This window comes from Gymnoscopelus braueri (assembly GCF_963280865.1).
Source record: "Gymnoscopelus braueri genome assembly, chromosome: 9".
NCBI lineage: Eukaryota > Metazoa > Chordata > Actinopteri > Myctophiformes > Myctophidae > Gymnoscopelus > Gymnoscopelus braueri.
The window spans coordinates 25,866,958-25,882,338 of record NC_137610.1 but is presented as its reverse complement, the minus strand read 5'-3'; the positions used below and the strand labels follow the sequence as shown (position 1 = coordinate 25,882,338).

Genomic DNA, 15,381 nt, shown 5'->3' with positions numbered 1-15,381 from the left:
CAGAGCTGACAGCACTGACAACCTCTAATTTTTCTACAAATATCGATGTTTATTTTCTTAGCCCATTTCCAGTGTTGCCTCTCATTTACTTCTGATCAAATAAACTAAATAATGTCTGAAGCAACAGAAACCACTGAGCCTCGACAATGAGTCAGGGAAGAAATAGACCGTGTTTCCACTCCCATGTGGGAAAGGCTGCACTAGATATCGTTGCTGTCACGCAGGAACCTCTTATCTCCATATTCTAAATATTTGTGTTTTTTCATAAATTACGCCCTACTTGATCATACTACAGCGTCACACAAAAGCATCAAAGTAGCAGATCAAAGTAGCAGATCCACAAGCTCGAAACGCGGTTTGAGCTTGTGGATCTGCTACTTTTGCTATTTTGGAATTGGAACCTTGAAAAGTAACAGTTTTGGACGTATGAGACGAAATACTGTAATCTAGTTCAAAGAAGGACAAGTCTTTTTCTTTTCTTATTTTTTCAGGAATCCACTGGGACGTTATCCCAATGCCACCAGTCATCAGGTGAGTGTGTGTCCCACCCATCTGTACCCTCGATCCCTCTCAAACACCTCCGCAATCTAGTAGTAACAAACATGTTATAATAAAGTATTCAATATAGGGTGGGGAACGTTTTTTCTTTTCTGATACAGGCATTAAGGATAATACTGGTCACCACTCCTTGGGGTGTTTTTAGTCACTGTATATTTGCACATATAAATTTGTCTTGTGCATTTACCCATCCTATAATCACTAGGAGCAGGGACACACATCTACACATCATACCTGGGACAACAAGGCGCTCTTGGCTCCCCAGGCGGGCTCACTAACCACTCAGCTATGGCCACCCCATTACCAGCACTACAGTACTTACAAAGTCCCCCAGCTTATGCTTTTTGGACGCATTTAGACTTCCACAGAACGAAGACATTTCGTTGCTGTCGGGCAGAAACCTCTTATCTCCATATTTTAACTTGTTGTGTTTTTTTTCCCGTAAATTAACACCCTACTTGATCATACTACAGCGTCACACAAAAGCATCAAAGGTAGCAGATCCACAATCTCGAAACGCACTGCTTCGCACCGCGTTTCCAGCTTGTCGATCTGCTTCTTTTGCTGTTTTAGAACTGGAATCCTGAAAAGTGGCAGTTTTGGACATATGAGGTTTCCAACAATATTTAATCCTAATCTTGAAATGCATTTGTCTGGGACTCAGCCAGAGAGTGACCCTTGTGCAGTGTGTTCTGTCTCTGTGGCCTCTGGCCAGGGCCAGTCTGCATCGAGGGAGAGGAAATGGCTGTACTGACCGTTAAGTAAACATTACATCAACCCTGAGGGGGGCTGCGGTGCAATGGTGGGAAGCAACCAAGTAAATTTACTCAAGTACTGTTCTTAAGTACAATGTATTTTTTACTTTACTTGAGTATGTCCATTTTTCAACAATGTATACTTCTAGCCTGGCTCCAGGCCATAAACTCCGCCCACTCACTGAGTGGACTTGTGGACTTGTAGCATTACTTCTACTCCACTCACTGCACAGAGGCCAATATTGTACTTTTTACTCCACGCTTTAAGTTACTAGTTACTTTTCAGATTTAGATTATCATTATAAAACATACATTAACCATTTAAGATCTATTTCATACACAGACTATTCAAAAGATACATTTGACTATTTTACTTTGGTACTTTAAGTATATTTCGATCATGCCGATACTTTTGCAATTGTACTCAAAGCAACATTTTGAATACAGGCCTATTATTTGCAACAGAGTATTTTCATAGTGTGGTATTGGTACTTTTACTTGAGTAAAACATCTGAATACTTCTTCCACCACTGGCTGACCATTAAGTAAACATTACATCAACCCTTATAATTCCCTTGTAACAGCCCTGTCCTCTCTGCTGGCCTGCTGATAGTGTCCAAGTTCCTTCCTCCGTAATAACAGTCGGGTCCAGAAACAATTAAGAAAGTCACCTTAAAAGCTTGTTTGTTCAAGGATCAGCCTATTTAACCTAAACTGCTTATAGTCTGATAACCTCAAACCAATCGCACAAAGGAGAACAGCTTTGTGTCTGACCTCTTTAATTGCCCCCTATTACATAATGGCTGAATATTAGTGGACGTATGTCCCTCCCTGCTGGCATTTTGGGTCCAGACGAAGAAAGTGGAATCCTCCACACACAGCTGCACATTATGCTATCTGACTTCAATCAAAACAACCGTGTGTGTGTGTGTGTGTGTGTGTGTGTGTGTGTGTGTGTGTGTGTGTGTGTGTGTGTGTGTGTGTGTGTGTGTGTGTGTGTGTGTGTGTGTGTGTGTGTGTGTGTGTGTGTGTGTGTTAAATATGGAGATAAGAGGTTTCTGCCCGACAGCAACAATAAATCTATTAGGCGTCCTTGACATGAAAAATTTAGAGAACCACTGATGTAGTGTTAACCCCAACTATAACACCACTCCTCCTGACACACACACACACACACGCACACGCACACACACACACACACACACACACACACACACACACACACACACACACACACACACACAGATATTGTAATACAGGGCATTTTAAAAGGATGATTCATCAGAATGCCGTTGACGCCAGTAAGTGTGTATGTTTTAACACCAGCATCATCCTAACTTCCCCTCAGCATGGTGATGGGAAACTGACAGTAAAAAAATACACGTGTGAACTTCTTCTTCTTCTTCTTCTTCTGTCAGACCCATCGCTATAGTACAGAAATGTTCCTCATTTCACCTTCAGTCCCTCAGGCCAAACGCACCTGGCTGAACAAGGTACAGTGGTTCCTCTCAACTAGGACTGATGGACGATATGACTTAACCTGTTCAATCCGGGAAAGCATTTTATTTCATTTTAGATTTCGCTACATGTAAACTACATTATCCTAGAAGTAGCAGATCTACAAGCTCGAAACGCGGCGCGAAGCGACGCGTTTCGAGCTTGTAGATCTGCTGCTTTTGCTGTTTTTGAATTTGAATCCTGAAAAGTACCAGTTTTGGACATACTGTATGAGGTTTCCACCCGACAGAGACGATATATAATATACGTTTTTTAGAAAACTGTTAAGATTTCGAAGGTGTTTTTAGAATCGGCCTCAGGTCTAAATGACTTAAAATCAATGTCACCATTGTTTCAAACATTTACCCTCGATTCCGTTTAGTGATTATTTTATTTTTACGAGAAAATAGCAGATCTACAAGCTCAATTTTTGGACACCACCATTGCACAACAAAGTATAATACAGGGTTAAGTGGTTATAATCAGACTAATCGATTTAGTAAGCCATGTTCTTAAATTTCATTGGATTTACGTAAAACCATTTAAACCAGTGGTAGGCAACAGGCGGCCTGTGGGCCAGAACAAAAAATGATTTACAATATCTGACTGACAGTCCACGTAGGATATGGACAGCAATAGCTTTGAATTGATGAAATCAGGCATGATGAACAAATAGTTCTATTTCCATTCATTGAATGTTATGTTTTCACTGTCAACTTTCTTCTGGATGAAAAACTTCTCTCACGTTAAGAAAACAAACCAAAGCTGTGTTTCACATGCCTTAAATGATACATTGTTTCTCTCTGTTCTAAGAGACCTTGAAAGAGCTCTTGTTCGAAAAATGTTCTTTTGAAACTTTTTGATTAACCAAAATTCCTCTAAGTGAAACATTCAAGGACGCCGCCCTGGCGCCCTGTGCACCTGTAACATTTGATTCCACATGCTTTTCTATCAATTTTTATACCACATCTTTATGTAGTAACTTGTATAACAATATAGTTATTATTATTGTATATAAGGTTGTTCCAGAACCTAAATTAGCCATTGATTGTGTTCTGGCCCACCATCTAAAAAAAGTTTGGCCCGAGGCCACTTACCTGCCGACCCCTGATTTAAACAATTTAACAAAGGTACATTATTTTTCTTCTTTTTTTAAATCAATTTTCCCATGGACCACCTGTACTTCTGCCATGGACCATAAGTGGTTACAGTACGTGGAACAGCGGGCTATGAGACACAGTGACCTAGGCACACTGTAGACTCATTGTTTCTGGAGTTAAGCACAACATCCTGGCACTTCCCTCACCCACCCAGAGACCCTCCCTGATAACACTGGAATAATATACAACCCACCTTTCAGTCATTATGCTACGATTTATGACTCCACCACTCCACCACCGTCCAAATGAGGGAAGAGGAGAGCCACACGCCATCGGCTAATAAATCAACTCCTAACCCTCCTTTGAACTGGCTTAAGTGCAAGCTAGTGTGTGAGCCCAAATTGATATGTATTTGGCCACAGAGTGGACCCCCATCTGCAAATATGTGTGTGTAAGGCATCCGCCATACAAGATTTTGTGTTGTTAAAATGATTTTTAAAGAATCCACACATTTTAAGATTTATTTTTTAAATAGCCGGTCCCCCCAGCAAAATGTGTTAATACAGCATCATAATCTTGAATTTGTTTTAACACAAATCTTCTCTTCTAGGGGTCCCTGGCACAAAACCTTTTCATATGGGGGTCCGTGGCCAAATACATTTGGGGGTCCATGACATGAAAAAGTTTGAGAAACAGTGTATTAACTGCATTAATACACTTATTTCCCCCTTCCCACACACACGCACGTGCACACACACGCACACGCACACGCACACACACACACACACACACACACACACACACACACACACACACACACACACACACACACACATACGCACACACACACTTTGAGAACCACTGCAGTAAGTTAGGCTTGTTCTTCAAGGAGGACTTAATGTTCTGTTCCTTCCTCCTCATTTCCTCCACACTTCCTCCTCACTTTCCCTGTGAGAGCTTCTGCTATGTACATTCATCTGGACCCGTGCTCATGTTTGGAGTAGGCCAGCGCTTCTCAAATTTCAAGGACCCCCAAAATGATATATACTTGGCCAGACCCCCATCTGAAAAGAGTTTTGTGCCAGGGATCCTCAGAAGAGAAGATTTGTGTTAAAACATTTCAAAATTAATCCAACTTTTCCAATACTTTCAAGATTCTTTTCATTTTTTGAATAGCCAACATATAAATGGATAAAGTAGTTAAAATGATGTGATGCTATGTTAAATACATTTGCTGGGGACCCCCTGGTCATTCATATGACAAAATCATTCTACTATTATGCCGCTATAATGTGGAACAACAACAGCCATCAAAAAGTGCGACTTCCTACCCTCCTTCAAAAGCGCCATAAAAGAGCACCTGTCTGCAACTGGACCTAGACAAGTCTTCTAGCTTGCCAAAATAAATGACGCCCCACTTTTATTGCTCCTAGTATTGATGATTTCTTGTATAGTATTGTATGTCTTTATACGTCTTGATGAATTTAATACATAGCACCACAATGGAAACAAGCCCTCAGGGCATTTTGTCTTCTTTTTTCCTTTTAGCATTATTGTATGACTGTACCTATACTTTTTGCCAACTGTTAATGTATTCAATCAAAAACTTATGTTCATATGATTAACAATACACCAGAAATCCATTGTTTGGCGTGGTAAGGATTTGTTGAACTGATTCCAGTAAAGTATTTAATTGGTGCCATTTTCATACAGATTTGCCTTTCTACTGTTACATGATGGCAATGTTCAGTTTCCTGGTAGCACCATGAAGCGCTGCAGGCAGGGTTTACCGTCAGGGCAGCCACACTTAAAGCAATTGACTGACTGGATGGATGATAAAGCTATTGAAGAAAAACAATAAACTACGTTAACAATTAAGAAAACAAATCATTATCCTCTTTCAATCTGGGTAATAATTTTGATTATTATTATTTTATTTTTTTAATTGTGAAAATAGACGATCTATAAGCTTACAACACATCACGCCAGGACACGTTGTGAGCTTGTAGTTTGCCTATTTCCATATATAGGGCTTAAATGGTTAATCCAACTGAAATGGCTTGTGTCTATGTAGTCTAGTTTCCTCTAGTTTTGTCCTATTAATACACCACCACATTCACTATAATACTATACTTAGCCCTCATACAGGGGATGCACAATTGTCAAGGTTTACTGGCTTGTACCTTGGGTTCTCTGGGAGTAATGTGTACTGAGTTATAGCGCTGTTGACAGTGTACTGTAAAACTAAGCAACATTATGTAATATGTAATCAACAAATATGAACCATCAAACCATTCTTACAGCAACTTTGCTTACTTCAAAACTACCTTTGTATTCGTGTGTGCATCCAGCCTCCCACAGAGTCCAACTAAGTGCTATCAAGGGCCAAATCAGGATCTATGGAAATCAGGAGAGCTGCTATGTACTGTACTGTCCCCATGCAGCAGGCCAGCAGTGCAGCGCAGGTCAGGGCTGTGCTGGCTGGCTGGGTGCTGATATAGATACCTATCTATATCTAACCAGGTCGTACTGTACCACTCACCACCCAACGCTTCCTCTTTAGCTTTCTGTCCATGCGACAGGATGGAGACAAGCTTCACTGCATACTGTATGCATGCGTATGTGCGTGTGCAAGTGCGTGCATGCATACACACACACACACACACACACACACACACACACACACACACACACACACACACACACACACACACACACACACACACACACACACACACACACACACACACACACACACACACACACACACGCATTAACACAAACACACACACATTCACAGCCAGACGCATACACGTAGACGATTCCACGCTGGGTGTCACAAGTGTAAAGTCAGATGTGTGAGAATGTATGTGTGTCATGGTGTGTTGTCACTTGGAGAGGTGTAAGGAAAGTGTAAGTGACAGAGACAGAAGTCGAGCAAACCGGAGCACTGTAGCGCTTCAAATGTCTGCAATAGTTGCAGCTTATTTTGCATGTTTTTCTTCCTCATTTAAACAACACTATTACATGTGCGTGGGAAAGATAACAAGTCAACGACAAGAAAAAAGTAAATACGTTAAAAACAAAGTCATATGGACCAATTCTCTCACATAAAGAGCTACTGGAAAGGGTTTTATGCATCCTTTTGTGTAATGGTGCTTTCACTCACTGTAGACTGTAGACGGTCCCCGTCTTAATCTCATTCTCAACTATAATAGAGAAGAGCGTCAGCGATTCTACCACATGCAGCGAAATGCCACGTTCTTCCTTGACATTTGGTCTTTTTAACTGATGAAAGATTTTACGACTTTGTCCTTCTTACAGGCATTCTCCAATCTCTGTTGTTGTAATCTCTCCCTAAAGTGGGGTGTGTGGATGGGGGGGGATACAAAGACAAGTGAAAAAAACTGACGGAATATTTCTCATCATGCGTCGGCCTGGCTGTGGTGGCTCATGGTCATTGGCCAACTGATAAAATGATAATCATCTGTTGACAATAAGGCCTTTGAGGCTGCGAGCGGAGCCAGACTCTCTCATTTACATGAGCGCTGGGGAGGACTGCGTTTCTTTGTCATGATGTTACTATGCACGGCCTCTAGTCAGAGGGGTCAAACGCAGCACGTTTTGGGGGATGTAACTTACAACAACGTAATGATCTTGTGGGAGTTGGGCTGAGGGCTGAGCGTGGGGGAGTCGGTGGAGGGTACAGCGCTACACGGCCAGACTTGGACTTGTGACGTTCCTTTCGGATCGTCCAACAATTCTAGCGTGCCACAGACACAGGGAGTCTTGTGCGTCGGTCAGACACAGCCGACAAGCCCTTAATTTGGGGCTCCGGCATCTGTGTGTTTGAATGCCGCCACGCGCGTCATCATAAATTCATTCAAATCAGACGCACACAAGAGATTCTCCGAATAATGCATGAGCGACTTAGTCAAATGTCTCTACTGTCTGTGTGTTCACATTTGAAAGTATTATGAGAGAGCGTACAGAATGTCTCTGTCGGGTGGAAACCACATGTCCAAAACTGTTACTTTTCAAGATTCAAATTCAGAAACAGCAAAAGCAGCAGATCTACAAGCTTAAAACACGTCGCTTCGTGTCGCGTTTCGACCTTGCAGATCTGCTACTTTTGATACTTTTGGGTGACGCTGTAGTATGATCAAGTAGGGCATTAATTTACGATAAAACACAAAAAGTTAGAATATGGAGATAAGAGGTTTCTGCCCGACAGAGACGATATGATGTGATGATGTTAGTGGACTGCAGTGTCAGTATAGCCCAGTGATAGACCCGTTCATATTACCGTAGTGGAAGTAAAGCAAGGTCCCGTTTCCGTGTTCCGAGATGAGTGCGGCTGATAGAAACGTCACCGTTTTTCCCAACATTAACACATTTACAATCTATGCAGATGCCAGCGAGAGAGAGAGAGAGAGAGCGCGAGAGAGAGCACAAGAGAGAGAGAGAGAGAGAGAGAGAGAGAGAGAGAGAGAGAGAGAGAGAGAGAGAGAGAGAGAGAGAGAGAGACAGGGAGCAGTGATAGACAGAGAGAGAGAGAGAGGGTGGAAGAGGCTAGACTCATGCAAAGCAATGTACTTTTCGTGGGTGCTTATTGTGATGTGTTAGGCTGTCTTTGCACGCACTCTCTCTGAACTGTATATATATATATAGTGAGTCTGTGCAATGTATTACAGAATTTATATACTGTACATACATACTGTTGTGTAAATAAGTATACTGTAGGTTTCAGTGTTACAGAAGATACATTTATAGGCCTAGGCATACCGCAAAAACACCCATTTAACACTTATTTAACCTATTTAAACACCTGTTTAAACACCTACACACATATTTTCCTCTTTTCTACTTCAGCTTATCTAATATTCCCAACATATCTATAATAGCTATGTTACATAATAACATACTACTCTAATATTCCTATACCTTGGCCCCTGTGGTTTATACTGTAGTGTACAGTACACAGTCAAAATCCTCAGTGTTAATGTATCCATTTGTAACGGGTCCATTTGGTTACATTTGTATTCTCCCTGAGTTATATGAACACTGAGGACACTGGAGTGTGGACTGATCCAGGTTTAATTGAGTTCCCAGGAGTTAATGGGGTTTAATGGCGTCTCACAGTGACGCACCACACACCACTCAATGTTCTGATTACTGTGGATACTTCAGCCCCACTATAACACTCCCTGACTGCCCCATATGTGTCATAGATGATGATAATAAATGCCCACCCCTCACTCAGGGAGAAGTGGGAGACAGTAGAAAACTAGTTGTGAAAAGTAAACCTGTAAACTCCTTCCTCTGTTTGACCTCATGTATTGTTTGTCTAGTAGTCTTTTGAGTGGTGGATGTTTTAAATTAACCACAATAGAAACAAGACTATATGGCTTTTTTTTGTGATTTGATCACACAAAAGATTTCCAGATGGGGGTCCGCAACAAAATACATATTAATTTGGGGGTCCTTGACATGAAAGCTTTTGAGAACCACTGCTCTTATTAAACACATACAATACACAATCATGCACATACTGCACACATACAAAGCACAGAGACAGAGAGAGAGAGAGAGAGAGAGAGAGAGAGAGAGAGGGGGGGGGGGGGGGGGGAGGGGGGCATTAATCAGCCTTTGAAAGCTACATTAGAAGTAAGAATGCAGCCCTGATTTCAGACCCACAGTGATTGCATCTCAAAGTGTCTCAAACAGTCTGTATCTCAGAGTCCCCCAGGAGAAAACCGGAGCACTGTAGCGCTTCAAAGCTCCGGAATAGTTGCAGCTTATTTCACTTTCCTTACTTAGATGTAGAATTTGCATGAAGACAAAATTCACGTCATACTGTATTAATGGACAGCAGATCTCTCTAATCTAACGCTAGACAAATGTTTGGTGATTATTTAGTCTTTAACCATTTAAAGAGCGAAAGCTTTCCCCACAATAACAGAAAACAAGTGTAGAGCCCTGAGGGACCATATAGGCCAGGGTTTAAGTGGTTAACTCTCTGGCCTCTAGCTTTGGGGAAGGAAACTCTTCCTTGTTCCACAGGTACAGACTGACTTCAGGTTGTGTCGATAGGGTGATACCACCTATAAAGTGATGTCATGAAATTTAACGGCCAGAAATACATACGTGTTTCACTTCCTTAATTGTTCAACTTCCTTTAAGTATACAACTTCCTTCAGTACAAAGCATTACAAAACATTATAGCTATGTTATATACTGTAGGCTATACTGTATGTTACTGTAAACAGAACATCACAGGGGAGGAAGTCAAGGATAGAGATGAATAATGACTTCAGCAACTTTACATTGCCCCAAATTGTTGCATGGATACATTAAAAAATAAACATATTTTGATATCTCAATAGTAACATTAGTACATCTCTTTCATTGAAATGTATCTATATGCCCAGAACTAAGATGCATTCTGCTTATTATTATTATTATTATTTTTTAATTTGTTTATATTATTAATAAAGATTATTATTTTGTTATTATAAAAAAACATATATCATAATAATGTCACGCTCACAGCAAAAATGATGTGCTATCCCTAAGTTAGATCCAATCTGATAATAATTTCCACCAAGTCCACATAAAAGCCCTTGTCATTTCCACCTGTTACGTTCCCCAAACAGGATTAAAACCCACGGCATGGCATGGCGACTGGCTGGCTCACATTTGCATGTGTACCAGAGAGGCTCTGTGCTTGGGCACACTGAGTGACGACTGTGTACTGTTCATAGAAACAAAATGTATCTGTATGAGTCATGGTTCATTAGTTCCTCTCATCAAAGCCAGGCAGCACGACTACACAACACGTTACAACACAACAGTACAGGACCAGTGTTGCCATGTCTGCTTATTATAAGCAACTTTGGGCTTGTTTTTCTGTATACCGGTAGTTGCTTGTAAATATTGGTCTTTTTGCGTGTTACGTTCTTTTCTGGGCTTGTTTCTTAAGTGTAGTTGCTTATTTGGGCTTGTTTCCTAATGTTGTTAAATCAGTGGTTCTTAAACATTTTCATGTCAAGGACCACCCAAATTAATATGTATTTGTCCCTATAACCCCCATCTGAAAATGTTTTGTGCCAGGGAGCCCCGTCCCAGATTTGTGTTGTTAGAATGTTTCAAGAATCTTCCAAATATTCCACATTTTATGTCAAGATTTTTTTGTAAAATAGCAGATCTACAAGCTCACAATACGACGCGTTGTGAGCTTGTAAATCGGCTATTTTCAAATAGCCGATGTACAGTAAGTCCTGTACAGTAAGGTTTTAGGTGCTCATGTGGCCTATAGTTTTGGGCTTGTTTTCCTAGACCTGGTTGCTTATTTCTCTCACAAAATCTGGCAACACTGTAAAGGACAAGGACAGGGAGCAGAGCTAATTATAATGTGTTCCTCTTATCAACTGGACAAATTACCAAATTTGCATCATCAGCCTTTCAACTGGTTTTATCGTGTAAGGCAGTGGTTCTCAAACTCTTTCATGTCAAGGACCTCTAAATTAATGTTTATTTGGCCGCAGAGGACCCCCCTCTGAAAATATTTTGTACCAAGAACCCCCCATACAAGATTTGTGGTGTTAAAAATGTTTTATAAAAAAAAACATTTTCAAAGAATGTAAGGAGATTTTTTGGGGGGAAATAGCTGATAGGGCCCCGAGGGGTCCCCGGACCCCACTTTGAGAACCCCTGCATTAGACCACGGACCACCATAACTCGTACACTCTCAGTGTTACAGCCACATAAGGGTCCATTTGGTTCCTATTCCTAACTATCAATCATTTTGCTGGGGACCCCCTGGAACCCCATCAAGGACCCCTGGGGTTCCCCGGACCCCACTTTGAGAACCACCCGTGTAAAGGAACTGTCATACGACTAGAACTAGAATCATAGAACATGCAGAGTATAAAATCCTCAGTGTTATTTTGTGTGATTTAACCATTTTGAAAACAAGTGTACACATGGAACCCAACGGACGCTGTGATGTGACAACAAAACTGATTCCGATTCTAAACCCCACAGGTCCATTTGGGTTCCATTTGTACTGTATACTTATACAGGAGGAGGGTGGTAATAATGACGCTGTCAGCACAGTCTAATTCACACTCTATAACTGTGTGACAGCAGCTGTCCACATAACGGCAGCCCACCCAGCTGTTCCATTACAGCATCGATTCGGTTCTGAAACTTTTTTATTTTCAAGGACCCCCATATAACGCTGAGAATATACAGATGGAACCAAATGGACCCCCACTACAGGTCCATTTGCTTCCATTTGTAATGCATGTACAGTACTCATACATTACTCTCTATTTGTATGAACAGTATTTGTATACTCTCAGAGTAACAGACCTGTAACTGTCACAACTGTAACATTTAGAACCCCCCCCCCCCCCCTTTGTTTGAACCCACTTTTGAGAACAGCTGTATTAGAGCATCACCTCTAGATCATTGCTTCTCAAAGTGGGGTCCGGGGAGTCGGGGACCCCCAGCAAAAGTAGTTAATATAGCATCACAAGATGTTAAGGCCAGACCGCACCAATGCAACTCCTTGCAACATGCAACTACTTGCAACCGCTCTCCCCAATGGCAGTTGCAAGGAGTTGCATTGGTGCGGTACTGACCTTACAACTGTTTTGTTGCAAGGAGTTGAGCCTAGTTGTATTGGTGCGATCTGGCCTTCAGAAACACTGCTCTAGATCATACAGTAGTACACCTAAAAGCCAGCTGTAGGTCTAAAGCGGTGTGGCCACTGGGTGCAGCTACCCTCCCCGGTGACAAAGTGACAGAAACCTCAGCGCTGAACCTCATTCCATTGCTGACCCCTTGGCATTGGCCACACACATCCTCTTATATACCATTCTCCCTCCCTCCCTCCCTCCAGAAAGGCCCTGAGATGAGAACAGGTGGGTCTGTGACTACAATTTCACTGGTCAGCGTGTTATGTAAGATTTGTAATTAATGGTGCCTGTTTCGATTGGTCGTCTCATATCGTCTCTGTCGGGTGTAAACCTCATATGTCCAAAACTGTTACTTGTCAGGATTCAAATTCATAAGTAGCAAAAGTAACAGATCTACAAGCTCGAACACGCCGCGTTTCGAGCTTGTATATCTGCTACTTTTGATACTTTTGTGTGACGCTGTATGATCAAGTAGGGCGTTCAATTACGGAAAAAACACAAGAAGTTAGAATATGGAGGTTTCTGCCCGGCAACAATGATATGAACTGCTGGTGCAAAGGCTTGTCACGGAGTAGAGCGCACACACTCGCCTAAGCAACACCAATAAAATACAGTATTCACTATTCACACAATAATGTTCTTGGATAAGTATGTCCAGGGTTTTGGACAGTGATGAATATGAGTCTATTTACATGACATTACACTTGAATTTAGGGAACAAATGACTACATAAATAAAGTTTAGTGAAATGACTGAGATGTCAGTGATTTCAATAAACTTCATTTATTTATATATATATTTTTTTATCTTTAGATTTTAGTTGTTTTCAGTGTTACAGATTTGATGGGCCAGCTTTAGTATTACTCTTAAGGTGTTATTTTTTGGCATATTTATGGTTGTGAAGATCACTTTTTTATTTTTTATTTTAGTGTAATGTATTGTATTGTCAAAAGTCTCTTGCACGCCTGAATACAATCTTTGTGACAGGTGCGTTGCGTTCCTTATAATTTAAGGAATAAAAGACACTTTGGTCAATAGAAACAATTTAATAGCTAAAGTTTCAGTAGAAAGCATTCATCAGATATATCGGTCCTTGACCGAAACGTTGCCTGTTACAGTGTCTCTTTATTGAGCAAACTGCAGACAGTGTGTCTTTTATTCCTTAAATTATAAGGAACGCAACACACCTGGTCCTGTCACAAAGATTGTATTCAGGTGTGCAAATACACTTTTGACAATGCATTACACTAAAATAAAAAAATAAAATAGTGATCTTCACAACCATAAATATGCCAATAAATAGCACCTCAAGAGTGTATAATAGCCTACTAAAGTTGACCTGAAACACTGAAAACAACAAAAACCTAAAGACAGATGTGGGTGATTTCAATAAACTTTATTTATTTAGCCTATTTATTTAAATCCTTAAATGTAATATATTCTGTCTGTGTTTTCCAATAAAGAGCTTACCATTGTTAAACCAGTCTCCCACACTGAAGGTCAGCAGCATATTACAATAATTAGTTTGCTGAACATAAATTTGAATCCATTAAAATTCTCAAAGGACCATATTCATCATTACAGCAGCATTGACACTTTTATCATCATCATCTGTCCAAAAAAACACACTTTTGTCCACAGTTACCAGTGTAGTAAAAGCTTTTTGGCAAAACAGTGTAGTAAATACACAGGACCACAATGGAAATAAGCTCTCAGGGCTTTTTGGGTTATCCTTTTAGCATCATTTGTATAATTGTACCACTATACCTTTTTTGCAAACTGTTAATAAAGCATTCAATCAATAAATAAAAAAGAGCTTATTACATAAATTCCGGATTTTGAGCTCAGAATTCATATAGGCTTATCATGGTTGCCCTGGAATGACTGACCATGGTTACCTGATGCAACAGGTGCGACCCGTGGGCTCAACGTTGACCTTTAGAGGACGCAAATACAAGGCATGCCTTTGTCTTGATACTCAAACCACACACACCTGCGATCAGTCTCTGATGCTTTTTCTATTTTAAATCAATGTGATATCCATGAGAAACGTTCTTACCTTGACGAGTGTATAACACACCAGAAGGGTCCTCAGTACAACACTGAGGTGGTGGGACAGTGGTCGCTTCATGATGCTGTTTGGGGGGAAAGCAAGCGATTCTTCTACCCGATCATGAATAACGCTTTCATTTCCAAAACTTATATTTGTCTTCACTCCTCCTGACAAACAACAACAACAACAACAACACAGTATCTTCTATTGGGTTTCTCTGTGGCTCTCTCCCTCTCCGTCAAGTTGGTGGGTCAAATAGTGGCATGCATGAGAAAAGGAGGAAACTTTTAGCGAGAGAAGAGGGGAACTTTTCTCTGTCCCTTTACAACGGGGAGGAGCGGTGTCCGTCCAACTCTCTAGCGTCACTTTCAAAAAGTTCCAGCCCTCCGCTGCTCTGTGTGTGACTGCACTGACTCTGTGTGCAAGAAAAGAACAGATCTACAAGCTAACGACGACTTGCGACGCGAGGTGTCGTTAGCTTGTAGATCTGTTCTTTTTCTTTAGCGAGCGATGACTCGCACAGCATCTATCACTAACCCTGAAACGTGACTGTCATGGATGAACTTCAACCTGGTGTTTGCATTTTCTTCCTTTTTGGCACGTACATCTACATAAACGTTCAGATTTCAAATATAAGGTGCTTACCACATGGCCACGGATGTTACAATTCTGTACGGTTCCTCAAAAGTACCCGTCTCTTCCGTATTGTTTAA

At 41.0% G+C, this 15,381-nt stretch overlaps 1 protein-coding gene across 1 annotated transcript in view; it reads right to left on the bottom strand.

The window, feature by feature from the left end:
• Nucleotides 1-14,921, bottom strand: part of LOC308091999 (receptor-type tyrosine-protein phosphatase beta-like) — a 59,448-nt gene extending 44,527 nt beyond the window's left edge. Inside the window, exon 1 of the mRNA XM_080437780.1 lies at nt 14,675-14,921. Coding sequence (XP_080293906.1) covers nt 14,675-14,746 — 72 coding nt within the window. The 5' untranslated portion in view covers nt 14,747-14,921. The remainder of the gene's footprint in view (nt 1-14,674) is intronic.
• Between the last annotated feature and the right edge of the window lie 460 nt (nt 14,922-15,381).